This window comes from Ailuropoda melanoleuca, chromosome 12 (assembly GCF_002007445.2).
Source record: "Ailuropoda melanoleuca isolate Jingjing chromosome 12, ASM200744v2, whole genome shotgun sequence".
Classification (NCBI taxonomy): domain Eukaryota; kingdom Metazoa; phylum Chordata; class Mammalia; order Carnivora; family Ursidae; genus Ailuropoda; species Ailuropoda melanoleuca.
Genome location: NC_048229.1, coordinates 47,758,431 through 47,779,569, shown reverse-complemented (window position 1 = coordinate 47,779,569; position 21,139 = coordinate 47,758,431). Strand labels below are relative to the sequence as shown.

Genomic DNA, 21,139 nt, shown 5'->3' with positions numbered 1-21,139 from the left:
TTCCTTGTTTAATAACCAAATTTACTAGAAACTCTAGTTTTCTTTCTGAGAGGGGCAGTACTGTCCAGCCCTCTCTGGTTCTTTATATTAGGTTTACATTTAAACAGTCTGGCCTTTCAATTAAAAAAAAAAAAAGACAAAAATGACATAGAGTATGCGTTGTTCCAGCCAGCTGGGGAAAAAATTGTTATTTTTCTTCTAAGGCCTTCAGAATCTCCGTTTGTTTTATCTGGAAACTAAGGGCAATAGTGGCAAAGCAAAAGTCAAGATTTGTTCTGGGGTACATTGTTTGATTTGATTATCTTATCTCTTAATTATGTCATTGTATCAATAAATGCCTGGTAGCAAGCAAAAATGTTTGTTCTTTATAGATGTAAATAAGACCAATCTTGTCCTTATCCACTGTGCAGTTGGGCAGACCCCAAAGATCACATTGCGGGATATATTATTGAAAATGTTACAAACACCTGCTTGTTAGACTTAAAGGCAAAGTTTTCAAGTCCAACAAAAACGATTAAGCAGCTTGTATCTGTTATCTTGAATCTTTTGTTTAGAACATGGCATTTGTTCCCAGGTTATTAGCATGCTTTTGATTTTTGTACGGCTTGACATTTGTAATTACATGTGTGACATAATAGGTGCTATAAAGAGCTTTTGTAAATTGATCAAATTTCTTATCTCCTCTTTACAGGAATATATTAAAGGAATCTGTGAACCTGAACTAGAAGAAAGAGAATGTTACCCCAAGGCCATGCACTGCATTTTTGTTGGGGCGCAGAGCCTGTTTCTGAAGAGCTTGATTCAGGACACCTGTGCCGATCTCTGCATTCTGGACATCGGTCTTCTTGGCATCAGAGGAAGTGCCGAAGCTGTGGTCATGGCTAGGAGTCACATTCAGCAGTTTGTAAAGCTCTTTGAGAATAATGAGAACCTACCCAACAGTCAGAAAGAATCTGAGGTGAAAAGGGAATTTAAACAATTTGTTGAAGCTCGTGCAGACAACTATACAATGGACTTGTTGATTTTGCCCACTTCCTTGAAAAAAGAGCTTTTGACACTCACACAAGGTGAGGAGAATTTATTTGAAACAGGAGATGATGATGTTATTGAAATTAGAGATTCTAAACAAGCAGAGTTTCCACAGAATGCTGCCACAGGGCTGAATATTTCCAGAGATGAAATTGTTCTGCAGGAAGATGCAAGAAATAAAGCTAGCACTCCTGTTTCTGAGCTTACAAAACAAATGGACACAATCTTTTCTAGTTCACAAGATGTACTTTTTGTTCCAATAAATGGTCTAACCCCAGATGAAGAGGCACTTTCCAAAGACAGAATTTGTCACAAAAGGAGATTTTCTGATTCCGAAGAAAGGCATACCAAGAAACAGTTTTCTTTGGAAAATGTGCAAGAGGGGGAGCTTTTACCTGACAGTAAGACGTTAGCTGGAAGTGTAATCATTGACTTATCTGATTCTTCTGCTGATCCTGAAAATTTAAGTCCAGATGTAAAGGACACTACTGAGGAAATGGAATACAACATCCTCGTAAATTTTTTTAAGACCATGGGCTATTCCCAAGAAATTGTTGAAAAGGTCATTAGGGAGTATGGGCCATCTACTGAACCATTATTGCTCTTAGAAGAAATTGAAAAAGAAAATAAAAGATTCCAAGAAGACAGAGAATTTTTACCTGGTACTATGTATCCAGAGACCAACAGAACCAAAAACAAAGGTGTTTGTAGCAGCATAAATGAGCTTACAACGGATTCCACTCCAAAGAAAACACAGACTCACTCACAGCAAAATATGGTAGAAAAATTTTCTCAGTTACCATTCAAAGAATCAAAACCATGTACCTCAAATTGCAAAATTAATAGTTTCAGAACAGTGCCAATAGAACAGAAACAAGAAATCTGGAGTTCAAACCAGAATTACGTTTGTAACATGGACCTTGAAACTGATGGCCTTTCACCCTCTGTTGTCCCTTCAAGTCCCAAAGACGTTGTCAGTTTTGTTTCAAGAGGAGCTTCAAGTCACCAGCCCAGAATTCCAGTTTTTCCTGAAAATGGTTTGCAACAGCAAGCAGAGCCCTTACTTCCAAGTAACATGAAGTCTGCCTGTGAAAACCGTTCAGGGTGTTGTAGCTCTCCCCAGTCTAAGCCAAATTGTCCACCCCTTTCTCCGCCGATGCCACTGCCCCAGCTGTTACCTTCGGTTACTGATGCCAGGTTGGCCGGACCCTCTGATCATATTGATTCCTCAGTCACGGGCGTTCAAAGGTTCCGAGATACTCTGAAAGTACCCTACAAGCTGGAGTTAAAAAATGAGCCAGGGAGAACGGATTTGAAGCACATTGTTATAGATGGGAGCAATGTCGCAATTACGTAAGTACACTCTTTGCAAGTTATATTATAGTTGTAAACAGGGCCCTAAGCAGTGTCTCAGAATTATATGCAGTTGTAGGAGCTTAGCACAGTGCATCTGTCTAGTTGATCTGTTTTCTCACCTGGGAAAAAAAAAAAAAAGCCATGAAACAGCTATTTGGAAAGTTGTGTTACTCCATCTTCTGGAGTTGTAAACTTTGCTTTTCACCCTGCTGAACCTGTATTTCTGAGGGCGAGAGATGATAGAAAATTTGTCTTCACTTTGCATTGCCTAGGCAGCATTAAACAGTATAGAGATTTTTATAAATCATTAGCTGCTGCTTTTTTTTTTAAATCATTAGGTTCTTAATACCACGAATACCATTAAGTTCTGAATACAAGGATGGAGCTTAAAGCCGAAAAGATTTTTCTGTCTCTTTATGCTGCAGTATGTTAGGGCTCTAGGCAAGAGTGCAGTGATAATGGATGTGCTGTACTTCTGTTGTACTTTGTAGATAGAATGATACCAATTTCCTAAGGGAATTCATCAGTTTGAGCTTCTTTATGGTCCTCTGCTGCTACTGAAAGCTTCTATATTTGCTTTTAGTGAAAAGAGTTAAATGATCGTTTCTATTTAACCTGTCTTAGAACCCTCTGGAAAGTCAGATTTTATACATCTGGTAGGGGATTGAGTTTCTTTAAGGCACGGTTTAATACAGTGACTAAGAAGAGGAGAGGGGGTCAAGTTAGAGTCTGCCCCCTGTGGACCAGCTGTTTGACCTTGTGTAGGCTTCTGCCTGCTGAGTTTCGTTTGCTGTAATCTGTTGCCTTTTTCCCTGTCCTAATGGGCATCTTTGTCATGCCATTTCTACAACAGGTAGATAAAGTCTCTCTCCAGTTTTCAAAATCAGTCGCTCCATTGATTTTGAAGAAGTCTAAAAGGTCTGGCATTTTAAGTGGCTGTCATTTAAGAAAAGGGGCACCTGGACATGGGATGAAGACAGTGAAACACTTGAATTTTAGTGAATGTGCGTGTGGCCTCTCTGCTAAGAATTCTATAAGTGTTATATATTTATTTTTTGTTTTGTTAATTTTTTACTAGCATTTTCAAACAAATACCTAAAAAGGTAATAGAATTAATCCCTTTTTGAATTTGGGATTTCCACGTGCCCATCCCCCTCCTTAAGTAGTTCTCAGCTCATGGCCAGTCTTACTGAGCCTATACCCCCACCTACTACTGCCATTCACCCGAGTTCTTTTGAAGGAAAGCTCAGATATGTCATTTTATCCATAAATACTTTAATGTCTGTTCTTTAAAATAAGGATTCTTTTTTATTTTTTGACTGAATTGCTGATGCTGTATTTTGCTGTTAAAGAAAAGAAAGAAAAATCCCAGCAGTCCCCATGTTAAAGTTTGAAGATAGGCTGGAAAAATATGTAATATACTTGTCTTCATTTCTAAATAATACTGTTTGTTGTCATTTCACTCTGCTCTTTTGGCAGTTCTTTTCGGGGAAACCCAGCAAATGGCCCACAGCTGCATAGCATTATCTAAGTAAAAATGTAAAGTGCAGTTTCAGTCACCCACAGTCCAAGCCCAGCACCAGTTCCTCATTGTTACGATTTCTTGAGCCAAGTGGTGATATAAAATTTAGGTCATGATTGTGAGTAATAGTAATCCTTTTTCAATTTTTATAAGTGGAAAGATTTCCCAAATTGGTGTTCAAGTACTAAGAAATGCAAATTAACGTAGAGTGAACAGTGATGATGGCACTATTTAAAAACCTTTGGGAGTAGTAACTAATGTGTTTCTCAGGGGTCACTAAGGGAATTTAGAGTGGTAATGCCTGTGCCTGACAAGCTGTTTTGCATATCTAGCTCCTCCTATTTTGCGCATAGTACCCCCTCCCCCCTGTCATTTCGACACCCCAAAACACTCCCACATATTTCCTAACACCCTTGGTGCAGTGCCATCTCTTTTGAAAACCACTGAATTAGTGCACTAAGGGAAACCACGAGCAGACTTTCATTACTTTTTCTTTTAAAAGCTGATTATTTGGGGAGGATTCCAATTTTCTTTGAATTCACAGATGTCTCAGTTTAAAAGCAACATTTATTTATAAGGATGTGTTATCCAAAAAAGACAGACTTATACTTAATTTGATAAAGACTGATCTGAAGATATCAGTAACTAAAATGAACTCTTATTGTGGGGGGAAACTGCTTAACAGGTGTACAGGGTTTTATTTTGGAGTGATGGAAATGTTTTAGAACAAGATCTAAGTGGTGATTGTACAATACTGTGAATGTCCTAAATGCCACTGAATTGTTCACTTTAAAATGATTGTTATGTTATGTGAATTTCAACTCACGTTTTTTTAAGTTTGGGAAAAAATTAACCCTTATTTGAAATTGCTTTGACAGTAAATGTGAGTTATAGGTTGTACATTCCATGAAGGAAGTGATTTGTGTGTGTCCTGTTCACTGTAATATGCCCAGGGCCATGGTGCTGGCACATGGTGGGTACTCAGTAACATTTTTTTTTTTTTAAAGATTGTATTTATTTATTCAACAGAGATAGAGACAGCCAGCGAGAGAGGGAACACAAGCAGGGGGAGGGGGAGAGGGAAGCAGGCTCATAGCGGAGGAGCCTGATGTGGGGCTCGATCCCATAACGCCGGGATCACGCCCTGAGCCAAAGGCAGACGCTTAACCGCTGTGCCACCCATGTGCCCCTCAGTAACATTTTGTTTAGTGAATGAATGAATGAATGAATGAACTAAAGACTTAAGAAATATTAGAATTTTTAAAATGGCTTTTCACCACCCTTTTATAACTTCCTATTCCATTGATCAGTTTAGATTAAATTTTAACGGACACATTTTCAACAAATACTTGGAATCTTAAAGCTGAAAAACCTATTATGTGTCAGGTACTTTTCTTTTTTAAAATGTAATCTTCACACCAATTTTGTGAGGTAAAAATGGTCTCTACTTTCGTATAACATGAAATGGCTTAAAGATCTTGTCCAGGATTACACAGACAGGAGATGCGGGCCCACAGGCTTCCAGAGCCACCATACATCCCGTCTCCTCCCAAAGAAGGTGAGGGTGGGGTCTTCAGGCCGTGGCGGTGTAGAGCACTCAAGTCTTGAGCTGCTTAAGCGTTGCCGAGGAGACCTCACTTATTTGACCCACCTAGTTGGGGAAGTAGCTAAAAAGGAAATCTGACCCCTTAACAATAGGATTTGTTGGTGTGACCCTACTCTGGTGCTGGTAGCTCAGACCTAGCCATCCCTGAGTCTCTGCCAGTCTGTTATTATACTAGACTGCGCGGCGTGCTGTCTGCAGTTCATACACACTGTGAGAAATTCCAGAATACCCACTTCACTCCTGCTAATTATGCGTATCTCTGCTTGGTTTTTCCCCTTGTCACCATGAATGAGTCAAATGATGAGTAAATGGAAATTGTTTGCAGTGCACAGCTAGACATGGCGGTGGTGGCTAGATAACACTCAGACTCGGTCAGTGTGAAACTTCAGCGTTAGGACACCTGACTTATCTGGGTAGATAATTTTCCGTGTAGATGAGGTTTGCCCCTTCACTTGTCAGCGCTATGTATTTTAACCATTTTTTTCATGATAGTCTTCTATATCGGGGTCCCATGGCTATTTTTATTAAGTGGAAACTATAGAAGGAAATGACTCTTCCCCGGGGTAACTCCGAAAGAGTTTTTTCACCATTTCCCCCACACTGCCGGGCTAGTTCTGTCACTGCTGTGAGTTTTTATCAAGTATCTGTTGCCCTCTCCTCTCTGCCTGGGACATTCTTCCTTCCATTTTACTGCCTGCTATAATATGGAACACAACCAGATGATGTAACTTGTTTCCACCTACACGAAACAGGAGTTTAAGTCTCCCTTGAGAGCCCACATACCTGGCCTCTTGGGCCTAATAGCTGTTCATTCTGCATTTGGAGCTGGAAGCCCCAGAGCGTTGGCCTTCTCAGAAGTAGAGGCGGAGCCACGGTACGTAAACCCTTTGTCTCGAGTCTAACCAGACAGTTGGTCCTGGTCTACCTGTCAGCAAGCCCCTCTGGCTTGACTTGCAGGGACGGGAAGCCGCGGGAGCCCTCCGTATTACTTGGAGGACACTAATTTGGCTCCACTTGGTTTTCTCGTGTAGTTCTATTTTCTGGCTAAATCTGTGTGTATTCCACCAGAATTTTGAGCTGCTGTTTTTTTTTTTTTTTTAAAGATTTTATTTATTTATTCAACAGAGATAGAGACAGCCAGCGAGAGAGGGAACACAAGCAGGGGGAGTGGGAGAGGAAGAAGCAGGCTCATAGCGGAGGAGCCTGATGTGGGGCTCGATCCCATAACGCCAGGATCACGCCCTGAGCCGAAGGCAGACGCTTAACCGCTGTGCCACCCAGGCGCCCCTGAGCTGCTGTTTTTATTCCTAAAACAGCTCTCAAGATTTTTCAGGGTATCCAAAGTGATTTGATCTTATCACTGAGGATAACAGTGGAAATTAGAATAGAGCTAATGTTTCTAGAAATGCCATTTCTTCCCCTCTAAGTTTGAGCGTGGTACAGGGCAGTGGGATTTCATCTACTTGCGTTTCCCTTCGTTTTCCTCCATGACCCAGTGGGACGGAGCTGGGTTCCACCCGCTTTCTACTGTTGCAGTCAAAAGAAGCTTTACAGGGAGAGAAAAAGTTAGTACACATTTGTAGCTGATGAATAAGCCAGACTTTACAAGCTTTTCTTGTGCACNAGCCAGACTTTACAAGCTTTTCTAGTGCATTTCTCTCGAGGATTGTTCTTTTCGGGACTTAACCAACACACGTATCCCTTGGTTTTTCTAAGAACCAGTAGGCTGTTGTATTTTGGATTTTGTTCAGGCTGTGGTTGACATTAACTCTGGGTGTGTTTTTGCTGTTAAGCAATTAGAATGATTTTTAAAGATTTTTTTAAAAGACGCCTACAAGAACTACCTCCAGCCTTTCTCCAGTAACAGATGTCCTGTTGCTACATTCTTGCCATATTTTGAATGCTTTCAGATAAACAGACGACTGCGGAGTTACTTCATCGAGAATGGGTTTACTTGCAAATGTTTTCTGGGGCAAAGCTGATGTCCATGCCGTCTCTTATTTGTGGCTCACTGAGAAGAGTAGGCTTGAGCCTCCTAAGGGAGCAGTTCCTGAGCTGCTCTTCTGGGTGGTGGAAGTTTATTAAATGTCCAGCCCATTCCTGCTCTGTGAGAATATAGTGGGGACAGTCCCACTGTGGGGTGGTAGCAAGGACACTGGCCCAAAGTAAGGAGTAAGGAAGCCTAAGTAATCCCAGTGCCACCACCCTGTGGCAGTGCAGCCTGGGAGAGTTGCTCAGCCTTTCAGGGCTTTCGTTCTTTTTATCTAACAGGAGTCTAACTCTGTTCCATCTCCTAAATTCTGTCATTCTGGTGGACGGTACAGGATAGCAAGACAGGAAAGAGGAGAGATGATTGAGGGCCTCTTTCTAGAAATGGCTTCATAGAAGACGGTCTGGAATTGAGTTCCATGGGCAGTGGAGCAGGTATAAGAGAAGGTCTACAAAGATANGGGCTTTCGTTCTTTTTATCTAACAGGAGTCTAACTCTGTTCCATCTCCTAAATTCTGTCATTCTGGTGGACAGTACAGGATAGCAAGACAGGAAAGAGGAGAGATGATTGAGGGCCTCTTTCTAGAAATGGCTTCATAGAAGAGGGTCTGGAATTGAGTTCCATGGGCAGTGGAGCCAGGTATAAGAGAAGGTCTACAAAGATAGCAGCGAAAAGAAAGCTCACTGCCCAGGAAGAGGGAGATGGTAAGCCCACCCGGCCAGAAACGAGTGTGGTGACGCATGGTGGGGGCTAGATCCCTTCTGACTAGTCAGGTGTGGGGGGACCTTGAAGCCATGCCCTGAGTTTGTCGAGAGGAGCACTGCCACTGGAGACCCTGAGTAGGATCGGAGGCCTCATGGCTGCATTTCAGGGTCTGACTGGAGTTCGAGGACCGATGGGAGTGGGAGAGCCTGGGGCTGACTTGGGATGCATTGTGCCTGAGGTGGCAGGACTTTTAAGTGAAGGAATACTCCACCAAGTGGTTTTGACATGGAGACACGAGACGTGAAGAGAAGACAGGACTGAAGTGCGGGATTTCCTGTTACTGGAATCTCAGTGACTGTTGAAATAGTGAAGATCGATTATGCTCATTTCATAAACTGTAACTTCATAATTTGGGGGTTTGATTTTTTTTTTCTTTCTAATACTCATGGCTAGACAAATGGATTACCACCTACAAAATTTCAAACTTTGAAAACCCCTTTTTAAAAATCTCTACTTTTACTTAACTATGGGAGAGTACAATTTAATTTTTTTTTGTTTCTTTTGAAATTTGTTACCACATTTTTGGGCGGGGTCAGTTTTTAATCTATACCAGGGGTTGCGAACTGTGGGCCAAATCTGGCCACCACCTGTTTTTGCAAATAAGGAACACAGCCACCCTCCTTCATTTCCAGTTGGCAGACTTAAGTGCTGCAGCAGAGACCGTATGGCCTGCAAGGCCTGTCTGGCCCTTTACAGAAAATCGTATCCTGGCTTACTTTCTGTAGTGTTCCTTGTTTATTTGCATCTGCTCCCCACACTGTCTGCTTCCTTCAGTAAAGTCATCTGCCATGGCCCCGTTAGTTCCATTGGAGTCATGTCCTCAGCTTATCTCCGGGAAGCTGTAAACAGAGTAGGTTTCACAGTTCCCTAGAAAGGGTATGGAGCCCTGGAGCTGGAGGCATCTGCAGCCTTTGGAAGGTGTGCGGACCATGTTATGGAAGAGTCATGTCTACTGTTTCAGCAACAAGTTTCTTTCTTCCTTTCTTTCTTTCTTTCTTTCTTTCTTTTTTTTTTTTTTAGCTTTTATTTATTTGGAGGGAGAGAGCACAAGCAGGGGGAGCAGCAGAGGGAGAGGGAGAAGCAGACTCCCCCTCTGAGCAGGGAGCCCGACACGGGGCTTGATCCCAGGATCCTGGGATCGTGACCTCAGCTGAAGGCAGATGCCTAACCGACTGAGCCACCCAGGTGCCCTCAGCAACAAGTTTCTTAATAAAATATGTAAAATATTCTTAAGAGTCCGGTGACCAGGCAGGACTCTATGGAATGGGCTTTCTAAAAAAAAAAAAAACCAGAAATAGAAAGTGCAATAAACAAATATTACCATGAAGCTCAAACTGCCTTCTATCCTAGTAGCTCATTCAGTTAAATTAACTGAACAAAGTATAAGAAAAATCGGAAAGCTGTTAAGAATCACATCTCATGCAAAGGCTTCTGTCTTGGCTTTGCGAAGTCATAAGCTATGCAACTTGATGCTAAAGAATGTAAAAAAGTATTAAAAGGAGTTTTGTTGCAATTGTTTTTGTTGTATATGGAGTTTACATTTTCACTTTTTCATGGTGAAACTTAACATACTTTAAGCTGAAATAAATTTTGTTTTCTTATAGCCACGGTCTGAAAAAGTTCTTTTCTTGTCGTGGAATTGCAATTGCAGTTGAATATTTCTGGAAGCTTGGCAACAGAAACATCACTGTATTTGTCCCACAGTGGAGAACAAGGCGTGATCCTAATGTCACAGGTGAGGCAAACTGATCCTTCCAGAGTTCTCCTTTTCTAGATGTTTAGTGAGTTGGCTTATAATTGCAACATATACTACTTAGAGCAGAGCCTTGTGCCTTAGGCAACAGCTTTAAAAGCAAAGTGGTAAATCTGTTGCACCCAGTAGAACATCAGTTGGAGTGCGTTACAGCGTAAGAAGTACTTGGGGGAAGGATGGAAAGTTAACATAGTTGTTTATATGGAAAGTTATGTTAGAGTTCATTATACATCACAAAAATTTTCCTGACTTTCCAAAAAGTAGGTGAAATCCATCTTTCCATTAGTCTGGGCTTCTGCCTCATTATATAGTCTTTTCTAAAACGGTCACTTGATAAATTTGGGAACCCTCATATAGAGTGTTTTTTGAGCAGCCTAATAGCTTAATATAAATTATGTCTGTTAATGGTCCGGTCCTGCATGCTTGACTGCAGGCCGCACACGAGAGCTTTGAACTTAGTGAATCGTGCAGTAGTCCAGAGAAACCTAAGGTTGTTTCTCAGGTCACGGTAGGAGGGGTGGTGAGTCTGTGCAGGCAGCTTAACACAGCAGCGGGCCTAGGCACAAAAGGTAGATTGAGAGGAGGAAGGGTGAGTACAGAGCTCACCCAGCATTTAAACAGGAAGTGAAACTTAGTCACTGTTGAGGTGGAAATGGTAAGACCATACATTTCTCAAGTATCCCAACTTCCCTCATTTTGGATAGCTTATTTGTCTTAACGGAGGGTGCTTGAGGCCTGAGGCAGAGCCACTGATTTTTGCAGTAGGATCTGTGAGAGGGTCTTGAGAGCCCTCCGTGCTGTTCACCTCTAGGACAGTAAAACACTGGGTGGGTGTTTCAGTCTGAGCCAGTGGTGAGTACCGTTGCAGGGGCTACTCTCTCACCCTGAACTTTTAGCTGCTTTTTGCCCATTGACCTGTTTTCTGCAGTTTGGCTTTGACCCTCTTTTCTTCTCTGTCATGACCCACTCCCATGAAAATCAGTAAAGGTTCGTGCAGATAACTGAGAGAGGTTGGATACAGTGCCAGCTGGAGGGATATTTTGACAGACTCTTGGAATGGGAACCACACAGGCCTTCCTTGGGATGGGGCAGAGCCGCATGTCCCTGCCACTCCTTCTGCTTCCAGCCCTATTTCCTGTCCTGCCCCCACCCTCTCTCTGGCACTCGTGTCATCACCCTGTCCGNTCATGACCCACTCCCATGAAAATCAGTAAAGGTTCGTGCAGATAACTGAGAGAGGTTGGATACAGTGCCAGCTGGAGGGATATTTTGACAGACTCTTGGAATGGGAACCACACAGGCCTTCCTTGGGATGGGGCAGAGCCGCATGTCCCTGCCACTCCTTCTGCTTCCAGCCCTATTTCCTGTCCTGCCCCCACCCTCTCTCTGGCACTTGTGTCATCACTCTCTCCTCCTACTGCTTGTGATGTGGGTGTGACCCACCCTCTCTCTGGCACTTGTGTCATCACCCTGTCCGTCCTACTGCTTGTGATGTGGGTGTGAAAAAGTTCTGGATGATAGGGTTCATTAAATACAGGCTTATGGTTTACTCTTAATTTCAGGAGCAAACGAGTTGAACTTTTTTATGTTATAAAATAGCCACGGTCACTTTTTATGTTAAAAAGTATGTATGTTGCTTAGTATTTTTTTTTTTTTCCCCTTCCCAGTGAGTTAGTAAATTGAGTCTTCCTGAGTCAGTAAAGGTTTTCCTAACTCTCCAAGTGAAACATTTGGGGGTACTTTCATTTATTTGAACATCTGGGAAGATACCCTTTTTCTGAATGTGTATTCAACTTATTCCATGAACAGAACAGCACTTCTTAACCCAGCTCCAGGAGCTTGGAATACTGTCTTTAACTCCTGCCCGGATGGTCTTTGGAGAGAGAATTGCGTCTCATGATGACAGGTACGAAAGACTGTTTTCCTTCCTGGGGTGGGGGCGGGGTGCTGAGGAGCCGCTACCTGCCCCACTGGACAGTTTGTGGCGCTCCCATGCATGAAGGGCTTAATAGATCAAGGGGTTTGAGAATTTCAATATTTATGCTCATTAAGGTTATATACTCAGTGTAAAGGTTATTTTTTGCTGTATAGATTTAGGAACATTACCTAAAATCTGTTAGAATATTTGTGTGTTTGTTTATTNATACTCAGTGTAAAGGTTATTTTTTGCTGTATAGATTTAGGAACATTACCTAAAATCTGTTAGAATATTTGTTTGTTTGTTTGTTTCTTAATAAAACATGACTGAGAATCCGTAAGTAAAAGCAGACATGGAGTTCNTAGAATATTTGTGTGTTTGTTTATTTCTTTTTTATGCACACTAAAAGTAATGTTCGAGTAAAGTTTGTCTGGTCTTAGTGTGGCAGCCTCAAGAATGCTTTTCAGACATTATCTATCTCCTGCTGATTGATTTTGGCCAGTGACTTAGTTTGTCATTGTCATACCTGAGCCTTCAGTATTTTTCTTCCATTTAATAAAAGATGGTCTCAGCTGACCCAAAGTGTGATAGGAGTAAGCTGCATTTCTTAGGTTGGTGTGTCACTCAGAAAGCAGGTGTTAGTGCATTGGCAACAATAGGCTTTAATCTGCATCTTTCACATTTTTTTTCTAAAAGCTTTACTGAGCATCACCCAAGTACAATGAACAGAGCTAGGCTCTGGGAACACATGTGATTCAGACACATTTCCTGCTGTAAGGAGTTTGTGATCTAAAGAAGAAGGCACACAAATAAATAATAGGGGGGAGTTTTGTTGTGGTTGAATAGTTTGAGAAGGTCCCAAATATGACCAGTGGCATGACAACCAGTTTTTCAAACCCCCCCCCTCCCTTTGGAGTGAAGTCAGTAGTAGCAATATCCTTCCACTGTCTGGGAACCTAAGTAATGGCCTCTTGTTCTTTCCACTGCCGCATTCATGCCCTTTATGGTATTCTGGCTTGAAGCACGTAGAGTGTGCTGGTGGTTTTGCCTCAGTGTTCCACCAAAATGGTCCCTCCACGTTGAAGACAGTGTTTGGCTTATAACTCAAACTAGTGAGTGAGAGTCAGATGGGTGAGAGATGAAAAGAGGGACTTGGCGGTGGGGGTACGGGGGCTTGGGATGACAGCAGACATTCCTTCAGCAAAAGGTCCAGAGGGCCTTCTCATTGACAGCCCCTTGCCCTTCTCCAGGCTGGAATGAGAGACCAGATCAGATGGGGAGAATCAGAGGTGACAGGAGAGAAAAGCGTGAGAGGAAGTGGAAGGAGAACAGCACGTCAGGGTGGGGCAGGAGTGAGGAAGTACTGGGAGACCACGTCCCACTCCAGCTCCATGATACTAGCCTCAGACCCTGCAGTGCTCGGGTGGAGGGACAGGTGGGCAGCGGGGCTCGTGAAGAACCTTCAGATCTCTAACACCGTAGCTGCACACCTGCAGGATTGGAAAGCCTGTGCAAGCCTGCAGACTAAATAAGCTTGTGCTTAATTTATATGACTCGGGGCTTTTAGCAGACATGGATCTCTGTCTTGATTCGTGGTACGTGCACTCAGAAGGCTTACTGTTTTTGTTAATAGCCCCTGAGCAAACATCACTTAAAATTCATGCCAACTAGGAATCGTTTATAAAATATCCACTAATAAATCAAAGGCATCCTAAGACCTCTGAAACTAATGAGGCTTGTTTTTTAATTCCTTTGAAGTATTCACTATCACTAGTAAAAGCAGTTGTTCGCACCTTCGTTTCTAGTGATTCTCTTAATGTATTGTTTTGTTGTCTTTGTCTGCATTGCCTTAGACAAATGCGGTCACCCTAAGAGGTAAAACTCAACATTATTATCCTCACAAATCTCTCATTAAGAGGGTTTGCGCATGAATAATCTCCAGCAATGAAATAGAATTCTCAGTGTTGAATTCTTACTCTTCCTTATCACCAGTGCAGCTTCTCATAAATGGCATTTGAGTCAGTCTGTAACTGGGCTAAACAGAATGATAGTTCTAGACATCTCACGTCCGAGCAGAAGATGTGAACCTATGGGTTTTTGTTTTTTTTTAATGCAAGGCTGACTGTACCAAGCAGCTCGTCTTAGAACCAGAGTACTGCAGCTTAGCAACCAAAACTTGAATAGTGATTTCACAGGCTTGTCAACTCAAAGTTATTCTTGACTTTAGTCCTCATGCATCATCTGATGCCCACTATCTATTGATAATACAGCTTTTCTAGAAAAATGTGTAAATCCTGGTTGAGACCATTTTTAAAAAGAGAATAATATTGTATGAAAACCAAACCTTCATTTATAATCACACTAATAATTTCAGAGGTATTCAGTGTTCAGATTGATCTTCAGCTGACAAGGGCTTAACTTTTCTACCTCCTAGCCATAGTTAAATTCTTCGGTGATTTTCCTGTGAAGAGGAAATCCTTCCGTTTTCTTATAGCTTCTGTAAGCCAGAATGCCTGCTTGCTCATTTTAACCTCTTATATTACTGTAGGTTTCTGCTACACTTAGCGGACAAAACTGGTGGCATAATTGTAACAAATGATAACTTCAGAGAATTTGTGACTGAGTCACTCTCTTGGAGAGAAATTATTACAAAAAGGTAATATTTTCTTCTTTGTCTTTGGTTAAGTGTTTTTTGTTGTTTATTGTTTGGTTTGGTTTTGTGTCCACCTTGGCCCCGCAGAAAGCAGTATAGGGAACCAAAGTATCATAAGACTGTGCTCCCCGTTCCCATCCCTGTCCAAGACTGTGGCTGGCCCCTCTGGGTAAGTGGGGGTCCCAGTACAGAGCCGCAAACCCAGCGGGTGATGTGTGGGCATGCTGCGGTGGCTACAGGCTGTCTTCGAGAGATCGGTGTTCCCTCACAGGAGGCAAGAGACACATGTTTATGGCATAGTTAACTCTTGTTAGCAGTGTAGTGGAGCAGAAATGACTTCCTACCCGGGCCTTGCCCTGATGCCAGGGGAGACTTCGGCAACTCACTAGGCATCCGTACCTGAATCAGCCATGAAATACAAAGGTTGGGTGTAATGACAGCTGTGATTCCAGTAAGAGGATGGGACCAACCAAAATCAACCTGCTGATTGAGTTTTCACTTCTTGGGAGTGGGAAGAGTATTTGTGCTTTTTAATCTGTGATGCTTTTCCTGGCCATTTACCATCACAGTTTAATCGTATATATTGAAAACGTGTTTGACTATCATCCAGAATAAAGTCAAGAGTTGAGCATTCACAGATGTGTTTGGTCTGTGATGATACTCTGAATGTGTCCACCTGCCTGAAGATCAGCGAACGCTGGCTTCTAGGACTTCCTGTTAACAAGCATCATCTGGTCGAGTTACCTCACAGTGCCAGGCTGTGATGGCTCCAGGGAGGGGTGCCGTACGCCACAGATCTAAACACAGGACTCAGCACACCTCAAGCTGTGCATAAGTAGTGTGTAACAGGTGTAACTGGGTGTTTACCTCTGTGGGGGTTTCACAGTTGCGCCTTGTCTGATATTCATATTTTGCTAAATCATTAGAGGATTTTAGAGAAAAATTCTTTGCTATAAGGCCCAGGTGTGAGTTAATTACTCTGTGCATTTTGACTCACGTGCTGTTAATAAGCTGTTGGTAACAGTGGAACTGAGAATCGGTCTTTGACCTTCTGGGCACAGTTAACAAGCCATTACTCTTCTAGGACATGTTTCTGTTGGATCTTTGCCCTGGACTCATTGTCAGTATGTATTGGACACTCCTCTGTGTATGAAAGGTCTAAATGCAGTCAGGACTCACGTTTGTACACCAGCCCATTGCTTTCAGAACTCAAAAAACAAGGCAGAAACTGAGGTCTGAACAACAAACACAAGCTGGTGGCCTTTTTTTCTTTTTTACATCTAGCCCAGACTTACTAAATCATGCTGATCTCAGATTTTCTTTTCTGATAGATCGTATTGTTTTGTTGTTTTAAGAGGTTCTCTTCAGTGGGTTTGCCTGTAGACACAACTATTCAAAAGTAAAACCTTTTGAGCACCTGTTGTGTCCTAAGCTGACAGTCTTTAAATCTTGTTTTCAGAGTTTATTAGGAGAAGCAGCTGCTTCTTAAGCCCAGATAAAAAATCTGCAAGTCTCGATAAGAAATGTGAGGGCTAACCGATAAAAGTCTCTTACTTCGCTGAATTTGTATACAAGAGAGAAACTCAGATGGTTTCAGTTGGATGTCGTTTTTTTTTTTTCCGTTCGGCAGTGAAGCAGCCCTCTAATTTTATAGGTGACTGTTGTCTTGGAATTAGGTGGCCACTGCTCCTTTCTTCTCGGTTCCTGCAGCAATAACAGCTTCAGGTTTTCTCCAACATTGTGATCATACTCTGTTGTAGATTGCTTCAGTATACCTTCGTCGGGGACATATTTATGGTTCCTGATGACCCTCTGGGAAGAAGCGGACCTCGATTAGAAGACTTTCTTCGGAAGGAGGTCTTCCTCAGGTATTTGCTCTTTCACATTGTTTTGTATTTACACACTTGTTTCAGTTCTTTGTGCTTTAGGGTAAGTGAGGTCTCTGAAGAACTAAAGATGGCACTTTAAATTTTATTAGCCTTAGACTTAGTGTTGGTGTAATAAGTATGAAAGTTAAGCAAGCACACACTTTAAAGACCAGATCTTCATTTGTGGTCCTTTTGGTTTTAATCCTAGGAGAGGATGGGAGCCAAACTTTCTGTAGGTCTAAAAAGACGAAGCCGATTTTGCTGGCGGTCACTTACTAGCAAATGCCACTTAGGTTTGTTACGTGTGTGTGAATATCCTTTTATATTCATTTTCCAAAATCATTTGCTTTTTTAATTTGTTATGCTCCAATTAATTTACTTACTACTCAGGAATCACTACCTGGGGAACTGACTCTCTCTCCACTAAGTGGAGAAGCCAGTTTTTCATATTCATCTGAAACTGATTTGATAGTTTAGGTTTTCTTTGTTGTAGTTTGGGTTTTTATTTTGTTTTTTTTAAAGATACGTTGCTGGTGGTTGTTTCTATTTTCAGAATTCTCAGGTATTGGACATTGTTCACTAAAGTATTCTGTGTGCACCCAGCTGGCACTTAATTTGACCCAGTGACGGACAGCTGGTCTTTTTTACTTATAACTGGATCCCGTTGGCTTTCTAGGTTTGGATTTGGGGGTAGCTCACACAGAGGTACAGAGGAGACCAGCGGGATTTCAGCTCCTGGGTCTTACGAATCATTTCTCTTTCGAGCNGTCTTTTTTACTTATAACTGGATCCCGTTGGCTTTCTAGGTTTGGATTTGGGGGTAGCTCACACAGAGGTACTTGTACAGAGGAGACCAGCGGGATTTCAGCTCCTGGGTCTTACGAATCATTTCTCTTTCGAGACTTTGGGTTTTATTACGTAGAGGAGGGCTTACTTCCCAAGGTTCTGCCTCTCTACCTACACAAGGGAATGGCAGCCACTTTAACATCTGCCTAGTGTCGTTGCATCTCCACTGGGCTTTTAAGACCTGGTGCCTGTGTGCAAGGATCAAGGCCCATGGGTCAGACTTAATGGAAAGAGAGTTCTCTGGCTCCTTCCACACCTCAGCAGCATGNACATCTGCCTAGTGTCGTTGCATCTCCACTGGGCTTTTAAGACCTGGTGCCTGTGTGCAAGGATCAAGGCCCGTGGGTCAGACTTAATGGAAAGAGAGTTCTCTGGCTCCTTCCACACCTCAGCAGCATGGCAGCAGGGTCCGTCCTGCCTGCACACCTAACCGCTCTTTACAATGTATTAACTAATTGAGTAAGAAGTTAGTAATAACCCCTCACAGAGGGTCTAACTTTTGAAGTTAGTTGAGCTTTTGAAGTTGGGAAAAGTGTTCAGCTAGCCCCATTTCTCAGCTGCAAGTCCGAGTCACCTGGGAAGCTTCTTAACGAGACAAATGCCCCTTCCACACACATACACCCACACACCCACGAATATACAGGTTGTGGGTGCCAACACCTCGCCCAGACGGGGAGGGGGGAAGGAGGAGGGACTACAGGCATCAGAAGTGGCTGCCTCTCCCCAAAGGAGTCCTTTTTTCTAAGCCCTTTCAACCAGGGCCTCACACAGAATTGGAGTCTGGAAGAGTAAGACCCTGTTGTCTGCATCCCTTGAAAGCTCTCAGGTGATTCTGGCAAACCCAGGCTTAGCGCCAACAGTTGGCTGGGTTCCATTCTCGTAGCTGCAGACCTAGGAGGGTGGGGTAGCTCGTGGGGGGCTCTCTGTCCCCATCGTGACCAGGCCGCGGGGACCGCCCTGTGGGCCGCTTGCCTTCAGAAGCCGAGCAGCAGCACAGCCTCGAGGTCAGCAGCAGACCACTTTTGACAGGTTTCTCATTTCTCTTCTAACCCAACTCACCAGACTCACTCTGTTCACAGAGATATGCAGCCCCTCCTCAACGCTTTGCCAAACGTGGGCATGTTTGACCCCAGCTTCAGAGTCCCTGGCACCCAGGCAGCCAGCACCAGTCACCAGCCTCCAGCCCGGATTCAGGGCGCCCCACCCAGCCACTGGCTTCCTCAGCAGCCCCGCTTTCCAGTCCTGCCGAACCTTCCCAGCATGCAGCAGAGCGTGCCCATGCCGGCACAGAGGTCTCCTGCGGAAACCAGCGAGCTGAGGGAAGCCCTTCTGAAGATCTTCCCGGACTCCGAGCAAAGACTGAAAATCGACCAGATACTGGCGGCACATCCGTACATGAAAGACCTGAACGCGCTGTCTGCCATGGTGTTGGACTGAAACCGCTCTAGCTGGTGTCCGCGCGGCAGCAGGAAGCCACGTAATGTGAAGAGACCGATTTCCCAGTGGAAATGCTGTTGTAGTGTATAGAAAAGAAAACAGATGTTTTGTGTATAAAAAAATCTGGGTTTTCAAAACCAGCTTTTTCTATATATAAATTATGCTGCTATTACAGATTTAACATTTTCTGTAAAAGGAAAGTACATTTTCTGCCTGTTCAGAACTGTTTAATAGCAGTTACTCTTGAGTGTATTTACATTTTTATGTTTTTTAAACTATTTTCCTTAAAGCTGAAAATATTGACAAATGGATATGATTAGCCTTTCTAAATAAAAAAAGAGTTGCTTTCTTAGGGAAAGCAAGACCTCTTAAAGTATATTTTCTTGAGATGACTGTGTAACGTCCACTAACATGAAGTGTGCTCACCACCCCCAGCCTCCTCTGCCCTCACCCCTGCAATTAGAGTCCTAGGAGTTTCGCTTCTGTGGGTCTCTTATTGGAGCCATTTGTGAGAGGGGGCAGGTGGTGCCACTAGATGGCACCTGTGCCTAGCCGTTGTTCATCACCAGGGCACAGTTAGACTCCCAGAACGTCAGGGCGAGAAGAAACTCCAGAACTCACGAAGTCCCACCCTCCTTCCCCTCCCACCCTGCAGAAGTGGGAACTGAGGCTCAGCGTGCCCACGTCCACACACACCCAGGTCCACAGCTGCAGAGCAGCTGGGCAGGGACCAGACTCCTCGTCCAGTGCTCTGACACACTTACCAGGCTGAGGCCTCGCTATACCTGGCCTGACTCTAGAAGTCATGTCTCAGCCTCTGAAGATTACAGCGGGATGTGAGGAAGTTTCACGAAGAGCCCCGTTCTTACATAATTTTGTGTCCACAGCCTCCATGCGAAGTTTGTGCAGCTTTGCCAAAAAGTGGTTTTCTATTCTCAAGAATGACCCAAGCCAATAAATAGCATTAGTAGCTGCCGTGGGGGCTCAGCCCCTTATTTATTTTTCTTGTGTTTGTCATTTTAGTGTTCTCAGCCGTCCTTCCAGTGAGTCTATCAGCATTGGTATCTTAGTGTTGTGTTTTCAGTGTTGCTCAAATTCTGTGTCAGTGAAGTTCTTTTTCTGGGTAATTAAAATCTTTACCGTTCTCTGGACTTTCAAAGGGCTTTGTATTTTCTACCTGTTCTCTTCCCAGGCTGCTCACGGTCAGTTTCGTGTCTGCCCTGTGGGTCATGCCCCTCCTAGCCCCCAGAAACAGCTACTGAGGACTTGGGGCTGGTCTGTTGTTCGTGGTGAAAGGACTTTGTTTGGCCACGAGCAGAGCTGGTGGCTCCCTGGGAGGCACTCTCCAGGTGTGTACAACCCCTGCTTCCCTCAGGGGACGAATCCAGATGCCTCCTGACGAGGAACTGGTCGTCAGCCACCACTTCGGGGCAGGTGGCCAGCGTCACCCGCCCAGCTGTGGATGTGGAGGTGGGAGACTTGAGGTGGGCAGGAAGTGACTCAGTCGCAGCCCCTGTGCCTCAGCTTCAGATCTGGTGGTTTGTAAAAGCGTGGCAGACGTGTGAGGGCTAGGGCTGTCTCGCAGTGACTCTGATCTTCCGGGCTGAGGTTTGGTCTGACAGCCTTGCCAATCCAGTGTTTCTCCTATTTGCACAGGACCCAGCGGTAAACCTTGCTGGCCCAGGCTTAGCCACACAGGTCTTCCTGGAAGAGGACGGTGCCTCCAGTGACGCTATGTGGGGCTGGCTAGACCGGGGATTCCAGAGTGTCCTAGACCCTAGAAGGGACTTGACCCTTGACCTTCCGGTTATCTAAGCCTCTGTATTCTTAGTATTGTTTCTGTGAGGGCTCTACCTGCCCCTTTCCTCTTTCTAGGGTACGGGAAGGAAGGATGCAGGCAACTAAGTGGGTTAATTCCCTTGATAAATTATAACACAGAAGTCACAGTTCTTTCTGAAACTTGAAAATTTAAAAACTCCATTTTCAAACCATTAAAAAAAAGAGTCCCTCCTTGTTCTCCACCTTCTCTTAATACCAGGCTCCATGTGGACGCCACTCCAGTGTTTCTTCATGGTCTGCCCCCAGTGGGGGGTCTCTGAGCCACCTTGGAAGCCTCGGCAGCAATGCTTCCTCATTCTGCCACTCCTCAGGCGATCGTGTCCCGGCTCTGCCTCCTGTCCTTGCTGGCCTTCCTTGAAGGAGGAGGCAGGGCAGGGGATGCCCCCTCCATCAGCAGATGGGTGTCTGCTGCTCAGAGAGAGGTGGTCCGGGGTTAGAGAATTAAGTAGGTGGGGAGACAGGATGAGTCCCCCGCCTGCCTTCTTCCCCAGGCCCCGGCTGCCTTCGCTGGGAGAAAAAAGCCTTGTTTGACCTTTCCATCCAGTAGCCTGTGTTT

The 21,139-nt window shown here is 43.9% G+C and overlaps 1 protein-coding gene across 1 annotated transcript; it reads left to right on the top strand.

Annotated features, from left to right (window-relative positions):
• The first annotated feature begins 607 nt into the window (after nucleotides 1-607).
• N4BP1 (NEDD4 binding protein 1) lies at nucleotides 608-19,122 on the top strand. Its single transcript, XM_019809234.2, has 6 exons — nucleotides 608-2,382; nucleotides 9,874-10,004; nucleotides 11,832-11,928; nucleotides 14,489-14,596; nucleotides 16,354-16,461; nucleotides 18,387-19,122. The coding sequence occupies exons 1-6, from the start codon at nucleotides 623-625 to the stop codon at nucleotides 18,742-18,744; spliced, it is 2,562 nt and encodes an 853-aa protein (XP_019664793.2). The 5' UTR covers nucleotides 608-622; the 3' UTR covers nucleotides 18,745-19,122.
• The last annotated feature ends 2,017 nt before the right edge of the window (nucleotides 19,123-21,139 follow it).